This window comes from Rattus rattus, chromosome 11 (assembly GCF_011064425.1).
Source record: "Rattus rattus isolate New Zealand chromosome 11, Rrattus_CSIRO_v1, whole genome shotgun sequence".
Classification (NCBI taxonomy): domain Eukaryota; kingdom Metazoa; phylum Chordata; class Mammalia; order Rodentia; family Muridae; genus Rattus; species Rattus rattus.
The window spans coordinates 2,701,591-2,718,607 of NC_046164.1; the positions used below are offsets into that span (position 1 = coordinate 2,701,591).

General features: G+C 40.2%; 1 protein-coding gene across 1 annotated transcript in view; it reads left to right on the top strand.

Moving 5' to 3' along the window:
- Nucleotides 1–14,327, top strand: part of Slc4a4 (solute carrier family 4 member 4) — a 331,652-nt gene extending 317,325 nt beyond the window's left edge. Inside the window, exons 24-27 of the mRNA XM_032916131.1 lie at nucleotides 2,713–2,874; nucleotides 6,946–7,042; nucleotides 9,346–9,425; nucleotides 10,186–14,327. Coding sequence (XP_032772022.1) covers nucleotides 2,713–2,874; nucleotides 6,946–7,042; nucleotides 9,346–9,389 — 303 coding nt within the window. The 3' untranslated portion in view covers nucleotides 9,390–9,425; nucleotides 10,186–14,327. The remainder of the gene's footprint in view (nucleotides 1–2,712; nucleotides 2,875–6,945; nucleotides 7,043–9,345; nucleotides 9,426–10,185) is intronic.
- The last annotated feature ends 2,690 nt before the right edge of the window (nucleotides 14,328–17,017 follow it).

The window sequence follows — 17,017 nt, forward strand, 5'->3', positions numbered from 1 at the left end:
GTTCACTTGAGTTCAAATGCTGGCACAGGTTCCTGCTGGTCAGCAAACATCCTTGAGCCACCGTGAACTCATCAGTAGGAGGGTAGCGTTGTTATTGTGCTGGGCATCGATAATGAATGCCAAGGGTATAACACAATGTCTGGCAGGCAGAAGGCACCAGAGCACGTGGTTTTTCAAGGTATTGGATAATAGAGGCATTCTAAGGAAGAATAAAGTACACTTCGGCCCAAAGAGTTGAAGCTTTTGTAAACATGTGAGTAAAGATGGCGTTCACTAGAGGTCGAGGTTCTGAGCTGTGTGTGCTTCGCGTAATTTTCAGGATATGGTTGGACTCTGGTCTTCCTGTATACTAAGCAAGGTGAAGCAAATAACTCTTCCTCCCCCTCCCCCCAAATCAAAATGGAAAGAGAAAATGCAAGCTCTGTTTCTTGATTCATTACTGGATTTTATACCTTACTGTAATTCCCCGTCTTGCAAGGAACTGCCCACATATACCTGTTTTGTGATAAAACTTTTCCTGGGGAGATTCAACACACAGGTCTTCTCACCCCAGATAGAAAACCTACAACAGACAAAAGAACAGATAAAACCAAAGTCCAATTTAGAGAACCAATGAGTTTTATTGGGGTTGCTTTCAGGAATATGGGTGAGGTGTTACTTATAGAAACAGAAATTACTCAACGACAACTAGTTGCATTACCAAGGCCCACCCAGCATGGGAGCTGGAGCACACTGCACAGCCTGTGGACAGCTCAGCAGGCTGGAGAGTGTCTTTTCCAGGTGCTCAGCTGGTCTGAGACTCTTCCAGGCAGGTGGTCTGGGCTTGGAGTCCCTGAAATTTGGCTTGTCTGAGAGTCTCTTGGCAGTTTAGCTCTTTTATCTGTGAGGGACTCTCAGCTCCTATTGCTTATTCTGGCTGGGAGTGGCCTAGTGAGTCTGATCAGTTTTAGGAACTTCCTGGAGCTGTTTCAAGTTGTTTACCTCCCTGTTTAAGGATCTTCTTTGTAGCATGGAGTGTTTCAATCTTGGAGGAAACTGTTATATAACAACTCACGAGATAGACCTCAATGCTGTCTCCATCCCTACAATTCTGAAAAAGAAAAGAAAACAAAACAAAACAAAAGAACCAACAACCATTTTTACACCATACACTTAGCATATTTTTGTTTTTAAAATCAACTGACTCGTGCTCGCTTCCGCAGCACATATAATAAAGTCAACTGACTCGTAACAGGGATTATTATCTTATTCTGTTTTATATTTGCTGCTTACAATTGTATTTCTCCCCACTCAAGACATAGGAAAATGGTTTTAAAATTACTGACAGTTTCAAGCAAGATTATTTTTAATTGATGGTCCCTTACGTACCTTTTCCCCTTTAAGCTGTATTTACAAATTGAATGTGAGAAGTGACTCCCATTTATTTACTGAGCAGGGCTTTCTGCCTATATATTAATTTGTTAATAGCAGGAAAACGAAGCCTCCCAAAATAAATTTGAAATATATCTGATAAACTACATATTACCTATACTAAATATAAGAAACCACTTTACTTTTATAAAGTGTATTTTCCCAGGGCTATCCTTCAGCTCAGAAGTGGTTTTGGAATGTTAGTAGGGCAGATATTACTGATTTCTTCAGGAGACCGGTGCCTCAGGTATGGAGTGTAGTACGGATGGAGCCGACTGTCAGGTGGGAGGCCAACTCCACCACTCTGGGAGCTTGACTGTGTGTGACTTTTGTTGTTGAACATCTGGCATTAACGAGCCTCTATAGTGGAAAGGCAAGTGAGGCAGTCATACCTTACACAAAAAGTCATATAATGGAACGTGGTATTTGTATGCTGACTAAAGAAATTAACAGCACAGTTCATAGAACCAAAGAATCAGAGGTAATAAGTCACTTGAGGTCCGAAGTGTCTGAACTGATGTCTCATTGGTTAAGAGTGCTTTCTGCACTTACCACTGCCTATAATTCTGACACCCTCTTCTGGTCTCCACCGGTACTTGCACACATTTATACATACACGGACATACATATAAATAACAATAAAATAGGGAAAAATTTCCAAACAGATAGACTGTTTGTTTTGTGTTCCTTCTTTACTGGTACCACGACCTTGGAAAGCACAGTGTTTATAAGCTTCAGTTTGCTCAGTGGTAAGATGGAAGTATTATATTTCTTGAGTTCGTTATAATGAAGTGAACTGATATTGCCTAAGTGTTCAGCAAGGATCATTTAATTTAAAATAATGACCAATTTTTAGAAACCCGTACAATTTCTAAATGTTCAGTAATCAGGAATCACATGCAAGCTAATTTTTACCTTTAAGCTTTTGATTATTTTATTAAAAACGCAACGTGAGAGGAAATGGTTTTAGAAAATAATTGCCTTTCATTCATACTCTGATTAAGTATGGTCATGCAACTCTATGAACAAAACAAGGTGGGTTTTGAGTGAAACTCTCATCAAACTCACTTTCACCAAACTGGGAAGGCTGTTGGAGGGTCCACTCAGTGAGCACTTCCGTCTGGCTCTGAACCTGTGTGGATTTCTGCTGAGGTTGACGGCATCATCATCATCATCGCCATCATCATCATCATCACTATCATCATCATCATCAGCAGCAGCAGCAGCAGCAGCAGCAGCAGCAGCAGCAGCAGCACCCCTGTGACGTCCTCTGACATACCTGTTCTCTGATTGCCTTTCCAGATCCTGGCCCTGGTAGCTGTCAGAAAAGGTATGGACTACCTCTTCTCCCAGCACGACCTCAGCTTCCTTGATGATGTCATTCCAGAGAAGGACAAGAAAAAGAAGGAGGACGAGAAGAAGAAGAAAAAGAAAAAAGGAAGTCTGGATAGCGACAACGACGATGTAAGGAACTCCCCACGTTTCCCACGTAAAGCCAGTTAAAGAGACAAACGTGGGAAATGTCCCTTTCATTCCTGGTCCGAGGGTTCCACACGCTCATTAGACCGATCACTCATCACACCGATGTTCATTACCCTTTGTTTTTTTTAATCTCATGTTTTGTTAAACATTTTCTAAAGGCTTTCCATAACCAATAACATATCCATAATGACAGAATGGCTGAAAACAAAGACACAGGACACCACAGGCAAAGAATCCGATCTCATAGATGAGGGACATTTGTTCAGTAGTGTTCCAAAATGTGTTACTGTGCAGATTATAGGCTCTTTGACAGAATAACTCAGTTTTTAAACGATTTGGGCGTAGTGGGGCCTGGCACTGGTGATTTTTTTTACTGAGACTATCAGATAACTTTCCCTGAGAAGACTGTAGTTCTGCCAGGCACTGGACCTATATTGATTTCTGCTGCTATTGATGAGATGACATCAGCAGCATCCTTATGACGTCATGTGGTTTACTTGTGTTGTCACTGGGCTCCTAAAATTAATTTGTTTTATTTGAACCAGGTCAATTTTTTTAAATTTTATTTTTCTTGGGTATTTTATGTATTTACATTTCAAATGTTATCTCCTCCCCCCGCCCCCCACATACCATCTCCTCTCTCCCACTGCTTCTATGAGGATGCTCCCATTCCTATCCACCCACTCCAACTTCAACGCCGTAGCGTTAACCTATATTGGGGAAACGAGCCTTTACAAGACCAAGGGCTTCTCCTCCTATTGATGCTAGACAAGGCCATCCTCTGCTACATATGTGGCTGGAGCCATGGGTCCCTCCATGTGTATTGATTGGTTGGTGGTTTAGTCCCTGGGAGCTCTAGTGGGGCTCTGGTTGTTCTTCCTATGGGGTTGCCAACCCCTTCAGCTCCTTCCCTCACTAACTTTGGCTAATCGTGCCTTATCTTCAGCCGTCACAGCGGCTCCTTAGAGTACATATTTTCTTTTTGTTCACATTTTACAGATAAAATTTAGAATGATAAATGTTGACATTTTTTATTTTTTAAAAACTGAAAACATTAGCTCAAGGTATTACTAACCAATGAAACTGTATGCTTAGCGTGTACGCTGTGGTACTTTGATGTGACTATTACAGCTGGGAGTGGAGTAGCCAGAGCTCTCCTGCGAGCCAATCTGTGTGTTTGCAGCTGATCAGGCTGTCTGCTTGTATTCCTCTTCTAGAACATGGATAGAGTACAGCAAAGGGAAGCAACAGACAGAATTGGATTTCAGATAAATTGATCCAATAAGAAAAGGCTAAATATATCGGACACATTTAGCTACGGAGAAGGGGGGTCTGGGGCACCTTCTGCCGCTGTCCTCGTCCATCTTCTGAGAGAGCAGGTGGATAGATTTTCTGTTTCCAATGATGAGAGAAGAGTAGAGCGTGTGTTTACACTGCAGCAGAGATTAACGTGCTGTGTTAAAAAGAAGAAGATACTCGGATGTTGTCTGGAAATCAGCGCCTGAAGTGAACTTTTGGACCATTCGAGCCAAACCCCAAAGGTTGCCTGAGATATTAAAATGATTAAAGCAGTATTCAAATCTTGAGTTTTCAAAATAGACTCCTCGGTTCATGCTCACGAACACCAGACTTAAGATCATTACACATTGCTAACTTGGAGACTAATACTGTAAGATATTCTCTGTTATTTAAAATAATATACAACCTTTGGGCACTGTTTTAAGCTCACTCCTCTCCCCTGACAGAGGTCGGCTCTAATAAGCTCCTTAAACTAATGCCAGAGCTCTTTGCCTCATTTCTGATGGCTTATACTCACACAGCGCTCCTGTCTTGGTAATATTTACAGCTTTCTGTAGGCTTTGTGTTTGTTTCTGGAAATGACTCGGGGGATGCCTTCTCTACCACATCTGGGTCAAGACGGCAGATACGTGATGTGCACTTGTTCACGCACAGTGAACACGCTTGGTCCTATAGACTATATCAGGGCAGAAGGTTCTGCATGCTGAGCACATTGTTTGAAGACTATGCATTGGAATATGTCTCTTGATATTCAGGTGACATGGGGTCTGCGGTCACATGTGGCCATATTAGGACTCCAGGACCACACTTTTTATGTTTATGGGCAGACTTGGTGAAACTTATGTCTTGTTACATTTGATCTGTTCACAGTCACTTCTGAGCCTGTCTGGTAATTAAGTCTGTAATTAAGAGGTGGCTGCCCAGGTATCTATAAGTGCTATTATTTGGGGGAATGTTTGAAAGGAGACTTCTTCTGTGACATGGCCATGAAGGAAGGTAGATGTGGCATCCTATTTAATTTAATTTTTTGTCAGCTAACTATATCATCTGTGTTCCCAAATGATGTTATAACTCATTACTACTGCATATTAATCATGAGGATTGAGTTCAGGGTCTCACAATGATAAAGAAACATTCTACTATTGAGACATATCCCAAGCCTCTTCCTCCTCCCTTCCACCCTGCCCCCTTCTTTCAATTAGAGATTATTTTCTTGAAATATTCAGTTTAGACATATATAGGACCTATTCACTCCAGATATAGACAGAGTTAATATGGCGACTTGTAAATTAATTAGGTTTTAGTGTTCTTGTGTGGTGTATATTACATGTTGAACATCTTCCTCCCCATAGCCCTGTTCTCACTGGTCTTCCTCCATTAGTCTCTACTATCTCCACAGGTTTATTTCATGGTTTTATGTATCTATAAAAAAAATCTAAAAGTGACATGAAAAAAAACATCATTTTGTCTTAATTCACTTACTATGATTATCTCCATTTGCATCTACCTTTTAAAACAACAATGGGCAAAAAAGTGTGTGTGTGTGTGTGTGTGTGTGTGTGTGTGTGTGTGTATGTGTGTATGTCTGTGTGTGTATGTGTGTGTGTCTGTGTGTGTGTGTGTATGGTGTGTGTATCTGTGGTGTGTGTGTATGTAGTGTTTGTGTGTGTGTGTATATATATATCTCTGTGTGGTATGTATCTGTGGTGTGTGTGTGTATGTGTGTGTGTATGTGTGTATCTGTGGTGTGTGTGTGTGTGTGTGTATCTGTGGTGTGTGTGTGTGTGTGTTTCTGTGGTGTGTGTGTGTGTATCTGTGGGGTGTGTGTGTGTGTATCTGTGGGGTGTGTGTGTGTGTGTGTGTGTGTGTGTGTGTGCGCTCGTGCATATTTGTGACACATTTTTTGTCCATATTCTGCTATAGGTTAGTTCTATAATTTGCCTATTGCAAACGACACTGGCATAGTCATTGAGACTTTAAAATGTAAAGTAGTAATCTTATGGAAACCTATGATATTTTGGGCTTCAGTGGTCTGTTTTAAGAAGTTCTACAACTGCCTAATTTTATCATTTTCCTGTTATGATTCTCTACTTATCTGATCAGTCTTTTGGTTTTATTTTCTTGTTTTTTTCCCCCTTACGTTTAAAAATATTGTTGACACAACAAATTGGAATGAATCCTTAATCAGAAAATAGTTTCTGAGAGTCCTAAAGTAAGGAAAGGAGACTTTAAGTTTGTAGAGAGATCCTTGCTAGTGGATGTTAGAAAGGTCTAAAGATTGTTTTGGACAGGAATGTGGGTCATGATTTTCCTGGAGACAGAATCAGAGAACACTGTAAAACAAAGCATGATTTTTAAGACCATATATAGTTTGGAAATTTTCCTGGATTTGATCTGTTTCCACAGGGAGTGTTCTCCCTTCACACATACAACCACCACAGTTTGCCAACGGGGAATCTAGCTGTGGAGCGCCTCACGGTTGTGTGTGGCTTGTCGATTCAGAATCCAACAGCAGACTGCTTCCCAGTCAGGCTGCAGGGATCCTCTTACTGTGGCTTGAGCCTCGAGGAACTCAGTCCCAGTAACTCAGAAGAGGAGGAAGTAAATGTGTAGAGGACTTGAGGAGTCCAGCAGCCCAAAATAATGCCTAATGCTTTAACCTTTAGTAGGTGTACAAGATAGGTCAGTTTGCGTAAACACCGGGAAGCAGGAAAGAGAACACATTCTAAAAACTGTTGTCCGTTTTTTTCACAGTCTGACTGCCCATACTCAGAAAAGGTCCCCAGTATTAAAATTCCAATGGACATCATGGAACAGCAACCTTTCCTAAGTGATAACAAACCCTTGGACAGTGAGTAGAACTAACCGCCTTGCATGCTTGCCTGACTGACTGATCCACGCTCTTCCCAGGATCCTCTAGGGCTGCCCTTGACTTAACTTTCCCTTACTTTGTCTCTTTTCTTTTCTGGGTGAAGATTTAAGTAATTTACTTCCTTAAAACAAAACAAAACAAAAAAAGCTATCTTTTCTCTTTCTTAAGCTCTACCTCTCTTCCTTTTATTCATAACCTCTTACCCTTTTGTTCAATAATCGTTTTGCCAAGTCATCGCCAAGGTTCTTTGCTTTGATTATTTTGTTTTCAAGAGCTAAACCTATAACCATGTTTTTTTTAATTGTTTTTCCCACTTATTTTGAGACCTGCAGCTTATATAGTATTACATCACTGTCTGTTATTGTTTGCCCTCCTTAGGTTTCAGTCAATCATCAAGTTTATTAAAAGAGAGAAATAATACCCGGGGTCTCTCTATGATCAATGGCTTGATTGTTAATATTTAGAATTTGGAATAGTTTCAATTAAGTTGGAAGTCAAAAATACTATCAAAACTAGATTTAAGTGATATATGTTTTCCGTCCCAACTTCTTCACTTCTCTTCTGTTATTTCATAATCACAGTTATAACTGTTCTGGTCTTTCCTGAGTAATAGGTTCATAGCTACATTCAGCAGTGCAACTGGATCTAAAGGGATACAGTTTCTTCACATGAGTACTCCAGGCCTGAAGTGCTTTGGAGACAATTGCTTTATGCTGCTGGGAAAGCTTCACATGGCCACTAATGTTACTACAAAGTGGACTGTCAATCACAGGGGAAAAGATAACAGTCACAAGCTATTACACTGTAGCCACCAGCCTATTACTTGAGAAAGACCAGAATGTACTATGAGAAACAACAGAGACATTTTTTATTTCTGGTATATAATATCACCCATTGTCAGTAAGAGGTTAAAGTTACCAAGAAAACTTGAATTGAAACCGATGATTAAATATGGGGATGATAGATAGCTATAGCTATATAGATAGATATCAATTTCTCAGTAACAAATTACCCTAAAATATAGCACAAACATGTATCTTTTTCTCATACTTTGAGATTAATTTTAGGAACTGTTGAGTTGGTGCCTCTGGTCCAGAGTCTCATAAGATTACATATCAGTTGGGACTAAAGTTCTGGAGACTTGGTTGGGCCTGAGGATCTGTTTCCAACCAATGGTATTGGGCAGGAAGTTTCAGTTCCTTGGCCTATAGAGATTTCTTTCCATAGAACTGTCATGGCACTGTGGCATGGTTCTCCCCAGAGAGAGCTAGGAATCCAAACAGAAGCTCTGGTGTTTTATAATGGAATCTAAGAGGTAACAGTCCATTATTGCCATAGTATATTAGCTGTGAAGACAGCTCTGTGGCAGTGTGGGAAAGAATCACACAGGACCATGAGCACCAGCAAATATGAATCCCTGGACGACATTTTGAGGCAGGATACCTACCCACTGGATTTAAAGGGCAAGCAGCCTTGCCTTTGTTGTCCAACTTGTAAATCTTTTATTTCTATGTTTATTTTAGAATTGTTTACATATAATTTTATAATTACATAATTATAATTGTGGCCATCTTTATCAACAGAAATTAGTTAAGGATTTCGTTTACATTACCAGTTCCCCTATCATATTCATTTCACTTTTTATTTCTAGATAATGAGAAGCAAAAGAAGGCTCTAAAGGTTGTCAGTCCAGAACTTAAGACTTGTGAAAAAAAACCTATGTACCAGCTGTTTGGCCTCTCAAACTCTCTTTACAAGTTAATTGACAGTTGACATAGAAGCTGATACGTGACAGTTTTTGACTGAACCTTTTCTAATAATGTGGTAGTCTTTATAGGCCAAGGGAGAACAAAATTGATTAAACTGGAGTTGTAATACAAAGACCTTTAAAGTCTCCTTTCCTTTGGAATAGCGACAGCAGGACAAGACCCAGTGTTGAGTGTGGAGGCAAGCTCAAGGACATGCATGTGCTTTACGGGAGCTGTTCTAGCACCATGGCAGGGATTATGCTCTCGCTTTTAAAGGAGAAGGAGGAACTGATTTGGGCTCCACCTGGCAGCTTGCATGCTTAGCTTGATACAATGTTACAATCTTCATCGACACATGCTTAGCTTGACACAGTGGTGCAATGTTCATCCACACTGTCGAAACCTGATTTTCCTCCTCTTCTCAGTTCTGGAAGGTGCCTTGGTTTGCATGGAGATTTTTCTCATTCACTCTAAGTTTCCATTTTTCCCAAAAAGCGCTACATCGTTTCATTTGATTATTATTTTTCTTCCCAGGAGAAAGATCCTCAACATTCCTTGAACGCCACACATCATGCTGATAAAATTCCTTTCCTTGAGTCACTGGGTTTACCCAGGTAAAGGAGAGTCAGCATTTGTCTTATGCTGTGGGAAATTGCAGGAGCTGGGATGGGGGGTTGCGGGCAGTATGGGCAGAATCCCTTGTTCTCTTCTCTGGGACTTAAATAAATAACCCAGCACTCACCCCAGGCTTTGCTGATGGAAAGCATTTGAAAACAGCTGAGCTTTACTCTTACGAATAATGAAAAGTTTCAGTGCCATTAAGTTAATGAGTAGGATCTTGTGATTTTTATTGTCGTGCAGGGTAAGTGGAGTTTCCTGGTAGCTTTCTTCAGTATTTTCTTTCTCTCTAACAAGGGTCTGAAAAAGACAAGTCCTGTCTGAGTCCCAGAAAACCGGACTGTGTATGTCTGGGGGTACCGGTCTTAGCCCTTTCTTTTTAACAATATTATCCACATGGTAGTTTCATTTTGTTTATTTTGGGACTTTTTTAGTATATGAAATCTCGGGCTTTTTTTTTTTTTTTTGCTGGAATTTACTTTCATTTTCCTACTTGCATTCATTTAAAAAATCCCTGTGGGGGTTGGGGATTTAGGTCAGTGGTAGAGTGCTTGCCTAGAACGCGCAAGGCCCTGGGTTCGGTCCCCAGCTCCGGAAAAAAAGAAAAAAAAATCCCTGTGGAAGGGTTAGGCATTAGATGGAACAGAGTGACACATTTTCAATGTGCCCAGTGCCTAAGCTTTTCAGAGATGGTCATGAAAAGTGTATTTACTCCATGTTTCATTCCTTTCTGTTTCTCTTTCTGTCTTGTTTCAGTCCTCCAAGATCTCCAGTGAAAGTCGTGCCTCAAATTAGAATAGAACTTGAGTCTGAAGACAACGATTATCTTTGGAGGAACAAGGGAACAGAAACCACGTTGTAACCTGTTTGTCATTCTCAAAACTGACAGTTCTGTTGTTAACTGTTCTAATTTTTTTTTTTTTGTCTATGTATTTTAAAAACTTTTGTTTGGTCACTGACTGAATAATACAGTCACTCTCTCTGCTTCTCTCTTGCATAGGTAAAAATCAAGACAATAGTGTCCCTTTTCTTTAAAAAAAAAAAGCATTTGAGGGTCACATTCTTGAATTCATGCATTCAGATGTGTCCTCTGACATGTAAATCCCTCTGTCACAGGAGACAAACACAGAAACCGCTCTTGTCAAGCAGAGATCAAATGTGTTAAGAATTTTTGTACCACCTTTTATGAAACTATTGAAGGAACTTATGACCTAAGCTTGGAGCTGTGCTTACTGGCTTGGCTCTGTCTGGTAGAGTAGCCCTTGACCTCCAGACAGAGTCCCTTCCTGCTTACAGAGTCCCCAAGACTGGAAAAGTGCTGCTACCAACTTGCCCTTGCTCGCCAACCCTGATTTTAGAGTTATCAAAAGCAAAAAACACTAAAGGTACTTTGCTCCCTGTAGAGAAACCTTTGCCATCTTGTAGCAAGTGCTGGAATGTCCCTTTTCCTATGCAACTTTTTTAACCCTTTAATGAACTTATCTGTTGAGTACATCGAAGAATATTTTTCTTCCTAGATTTTTTTGTTTAAATTATGGGGCCTAACCTGCAACTTATTTTTTGTCAATTTTTTAAACTTTTTTTTAATTACTGTAAAGAAAATGAATTTTTTTCCTGCAGCAGGAAACATAGTTTTGAGTAGTTCTACCTCTTACCTGTAGCTGCCAGGCTTTCTGTAAAAAAATGTATTGTATATAATGTGATTTTTACACACGTGTGTGCACATGAGTACGCACGCACATGCACACACACACACACACACACACACACACACACACACACACACACACACACCACTCGAGGGTAAGCCAGAAGGCTAGAACAAATTAAAAGAAAAATGAAACACCATGTTTCTAAGAATCTGTTGGGTTGTCAGATTGTCCCCGCCCCCCCCCCTTTTTTTTCAAAATAAATGTAGCTGTTTTGTGAAGGAATCTGGGGAGGAGACAGAACTGTGTGCAGGAGGGATAACTTCTGCTGTGGGGGTGGTCATGCTGGGAGCAGATGCTGGTGTGTTACACATCGAACATCCTACAAAGTATTGGTAGGGATTTCCTCATTTTAATAATTTGTGTGTTTGTGTAAAAACTCTGTGTGTGGTTGTTGCACACCTGTGCAAAGCCAGATGGAGTGACAGTAGCCAGAGGGCAAAGCTGTCATGCTTCTTGTGTCCATTTTTATAAAATCCAAAACCACTCATGAGAACTCTATTAGGGGCCAAGAAATACATTGTGTAAGTTCAGGCAAGCATAGCTTATTCCTCAGATGCCAGTCAGCACCACAGATACAACAGTCCGGATCTACAATATGGAAGCCATAAGAATATTAACAGCCCTGTCACATACCTGTAACATGGTGTAGGAATGTACATAGATCTGCAAAGAAAGTTTAAAGTGCTCACTTACATGCACTCTTAGGATAGGGTTATTGGACCACTCAGAATACGTGTATGTGTGTGTATCTATGTGCTTCAATAGACCGAGTTGAAAATTAGACCTTTCTTAGGCAAATTGAGTGTGGCATTTGATTGCAGTATTTTTAGTAAGTTCTATTATATACTGATTATATATTGAGATGATAATTTGGATGGGGAATCCACACTTTTGGATTTGTGTAGCAACAGTTGTGATATATATTCACTGGGAGAGATTGCTGGGAGAGTTAGAGGAGCAGAAGGGAACCACTTACTCTCACTGGTTCTGTGGTTGGTTCTTAAGGACTCCCACCTTCTTACGTGAACTAAAATATAGTCCTGCTCTCCTGAAAATTTGATAAGAGTTTTATTATCCTGTTAGATGTAACTTTTATGGCATTTGGTCATCCTGAAACTTTAGATTTTAGAGAAACTAGGCATGAATGACCCCAAGATTTTTGTTGTTGTTGTCGTTGTTGTTCAATGATAGCATCAAATCATATGCTATTTGGTAACCCCTCGAATGATACATTTTTACATCACATTTGTCTTGAGGGCTATCCTTAAAATGGGTGTTGTGCATTATCTGGCATTCTCTTAAACCATGTAAGGAAATCTTACCTTTTCTGCGATAGACACATCAGTAAAATATTTAAAAGCATGCATCATAAATGCAGTCCATATATATATATATTTTTTTCTAATTATGAATCAAGTTTATGTAGGGACTCATGGTCCTCCTCTTACTTAGAGAGCCCCTGGAGTAACTCATTAGTTCTTGAGTAGATCTTAAAGTTATCTCACCTGACGAATGTTCCCCAGTCTGTGACTGGGGTGGATGGTTAGTATTCACAGAATGAACATAAAGCCATACCTTACATTTGCCGCAGGAATAGTTAACAGCAAGTGCTCTCATTACCGCCATAGCACCCACACTAACAAGCAGAACCCCAAATCTCTATGGATGCACCGTCGTATCTGAATCGGGCTGAATTCGCTTATTGGCCAGCAACCAAACAGATTTCATAGTGGTTTGGTTTTTAGTAAACTGGACACAAATGAAGCAACGAATTCTTTATAATGTCTTTCTACCTTCCTTCCTCCCTGGATGTGAATCGGGGATGAGTGTTTCTCGAAGCAAAGACTCAGAGTTCTCGTCCAGGAGTTCTGTGGTAGTGCAAACTGGCTGGGAGAGAGGAGATGTGCAGGCTGAGCCTGCTTGTCGAAGCATCGAGGCCTCCAGTTGGCAGAAACCCTGGGAGATGCTGGTCCTTTCCTACTGCGTGCAGAAACTACTAATCGTTTTGTATGTCAGAGGCAGTGTTGTTTCAGCCTCTCCTGAGAAAGTCTAGGGGTGGGGCTAGGAAGTACTCGTTTGAGAAGACATAAACCTGACCTTCCTTCTTCTCCCCCACCTAAGAGAAAGGGCTGTTTGTTGTCAGTAATCTGGCTTATGTGCATTTGGGGCACATATAACAATACACACAGAGTAAATCCTTTGTCAGTTACGTGTTGCTGTTTAATATAGCAAATGATTGTCTTCCATGTTTTTGTTTCTTTTATTTTTAACTGTGTTAAAGTACTTGAAATGTATTGACTGCTGAGAATCTTTAAAAACAGAACCATACGAGTTATATTACAGAGGTTGGCGTTGACCAGGAATGGGACAAAGTTTTCTTCAATTTTTTTTTTTTCATACCACTTCACAATTTTGGTGCAAGGACCTGAGATTTTCTCCCTTATGTTCTGTGATATTTTTCCATCTGCACTCACAGCACGAGCACGAAGCCCAGTTGGTACGAAGTGAGACTGGAGACAGAAGACAGCCTTGGGGAGTTTTCCGATGATGACTTAATGGAGCTTCCTGGTAGCCCAACTGAAAACCCTTCTGTAATATATGTGAATGGGGCGGGCTGTGTTTCGACCAGAGATTTGGATCTATCTTATTCCTGGCTCATTTCATTGTGCTCTGTGGATACACACAAGAATCCTGAATTCTGTTTCCTAGGCAAATACTGAAACTCAGGGCTAAAGTCACCCAGTGAATCCTTAGAACCTGAAGTAACTTTGTCCCAGGCCTACAATGTGCATCGACTGCAGAGTCGCCTCCTTGCAGCCAAGTTCACGGCTGGAACATATCCGTACACATTACGTTTCACAATCAGTACACACTTTCAGGTAGTCTTATTTTTATTCTCTTAAGTCTTTATTAACTTTGGAGAAATGATGCATCTTTTTATTTTAAATGAAGTAGGATCAACATGGTGGAACAAAATGATAAAGAACAGAAAACATTTCAATATATTACTAATAATTTTTTTTCCAATATGAAACCTAAAATTCCTATAACATAGTATTTTACAGTTTTATGAAGCTTTCTATTGTGACTTTTATGGAATTAAGAGATGAAGAAGATGAGATATTTTAGCATTTATATTTTTCAAAATTAAATGTATACTTAAAATAAAGTAACTTTATGCATTTATGAGTGTCGAGTGCTTCTATTCAATTCTTTGGCTGATTGCTTTATTTTGTTCCTTTGGGTGCTGTGAACACAAGCAGAAATATGAATGAATGAGAGCTCCTGTGTGGTCATCTCTCTGGGCAGAAAGATACAATAAGTGCATATATATATATATATATATATATGTACATGTATATACATATATATGTATATATATGACTTCTACTTCTATGACTTCTAATATTAAATGTACATATATAATATTATATATACATATATAATAGTAGGAGTAATATATCTTAGTGTTAATGAGATGTTCTTGTCCAAGGTTCAAAATAAATTCATATGGAATAAGGACAATTACATTAGAGTAGTTTCATGGAAAAATACTGCCTTTTTTCAGTTACTGAAATAAAAGTATCATTTTCTTGAATCTAGGATGATATATATACTCAATTATTTCGCAAAGCAAATCACGAGGCTCTGAAGTGTATGCATTCATTAAAAAATAATTATTCAAATGAACAAAGCCCAAGAATGATTTTGCACCCGAAACTGATTCCCAGAAGATATATTGCACACTCTCTCAGTCCAACATGAGCTTCCACATAACATTTGAATGTCTCTAGGAAATGTCAGCCTGGCCCCCCCTATGTTGTAGTTAGAAAGTCCTGATAACAGCAGGTGGGAAAACATGGTAGGGAAGATGAGAGATAACGGTTGGGAGCAGAGGAAGGTTACTCTGGACTCCAAAAGGAGGCATTGCCCAGAACAGTCATCTAATCTACAAGTTTCAGGAGGTGCTTTGCCCGTCTGGATCTGAGGTGTGGTGGCCCCATGGCAGACTTGATCACCCACCTATAAGAATCACCAAGCCCAGGCTTGAGAGAGATCAAATCTGGGGAAGGTTTGTTAGTTCTCTCTGAGAACTATTTATTCACTAGTGTACAACAACCAAGTCAAGAAATTAGGATAAAAGTATATTTTGTGTATGGTGACTAACTAAGTACAATCTAGAAGGAAGAATGACCTATACACAAGGAGATTGTAGCGCTGCTGTATTTGTGCTATAATACACTATGTTTGTGTATAAAAGAATTTTTTTTATGTGAAGGGAGTCTTTAAGGGTAGAACTGTAGAAAGTTACGTAACTTTCGAAACAACGGTCCTTTGACACGGTGATTAGGAATACGGCACACAAGCCCCAAGCAGAGCAAAGAGTGTCTCAGCTGATGTCCCTGCAGAAATCCCTTTTGAATTAGATTCCTGCAGCCCTGACTCAGGAGCCAACAGAGTCATGTGTGTAACGGCCACCCGGCAGTCACAGATGAGAACTGTGCTGTCCCAGGTCACATTCCAGTTTAGGAGTTATGCACACACCTTATCTCACTGACCTTCTTTACCCTGTGAAAAGAAACAGACTTTTATATTTCCACATATTTTCTTTTTTCTTCTTCTTTTCTTTTACTGAATATTTTTTAAGTTTACATTCCAAATGTTATCCCCTTTCTCAGTTTCTCCTTTGGAAACCCTCTATCCCCTCCCCCTCCCACTGCTACTATGAGGGTGCTCTCCCACCCACTCACCCACTCCTGTCTCCCCACCCTGGCATTCCCCTACACTGGGGCATTGAATTGCACAGAACCAAAGGGCTTTCCTACCATTGATGACCAACAAGGCCCATCCTATGCTACATATGTGACTGGAGCCATGGGTACTCTTTGGTTGGTGGTTTCATCCCTGGAAGCTCTGGGGGGGTCTGGTTGGTTGATATTGTTGTCTTTCCTATGGGTTACAAACCCCTTCAGCTCCTTCAGTCCTTTCTCCAACACCTCCATTGGGGACCCTGTCCAATGGTTGGCTGAGAGCATCCGCCTCTGTATTTGTCATGCTCTGGTAGAGCCTCTCAGGAGACGCCCATGTCTAACTCTTGTCAGAATGCACTTCTTGGCATCCCCAATAGTGATTGGGTTTGATGACTGCATGTGGGATGGATCCCCATGTGTGTCAGTGTCTAGATGGCCTGTCCTTCAGCCTTTGCTCCACACTTTGTCTCCATATTTCCTCCTGTATTTTGTTCCCCTTTCTAAGAAGGTCTGAAGCATCCACACTTTGGCTGTCCTTCTTGAGCTTCATGTGGTCTGTGAATTGTATCTTAGATATTCTGAGCTTTTGGACTAATAAACACTTATCAGTGAGTGCATACCATGTGTGTTCTTTTGTGATTGAGGTACCGCTGGATGATATTTCCTAGTTTCATCCATTTATTTAAGAATTGTATGAAGTTATTGTTTTTCAATATGCAACCTAGCCTTCCCTAGAAGAACTAGAGAACTGGGAAGTTAAATCCTGACCCTCAGAGTAGCCACACTATGTGTTAAGGTTAGGCAAAGCACGAGCTCCTGAGGTCTGAGTGGAGAGCTCACCTCAGGATGCAGCATCTCCTCGCTCTACTCTCTTCAAACTATCAGTCAGCTTCTTTACCCATTTCCCACAGGTATGCAGTCATCTACTTATAAAATACATAATTGGCATTATGTGTTCTCTGTAGATATATAATGTAGGTATGTAATTATATACAAGATTTATGATTATCAGGGCATAATTTCTAAAGCATGCCATCAGTTTGTATAACACACATGTCAAACAAATGCTGTCTGGAGTGACACAAGAACATAAGGGAGACACAAACAGAAAGCTATTGATCTAGC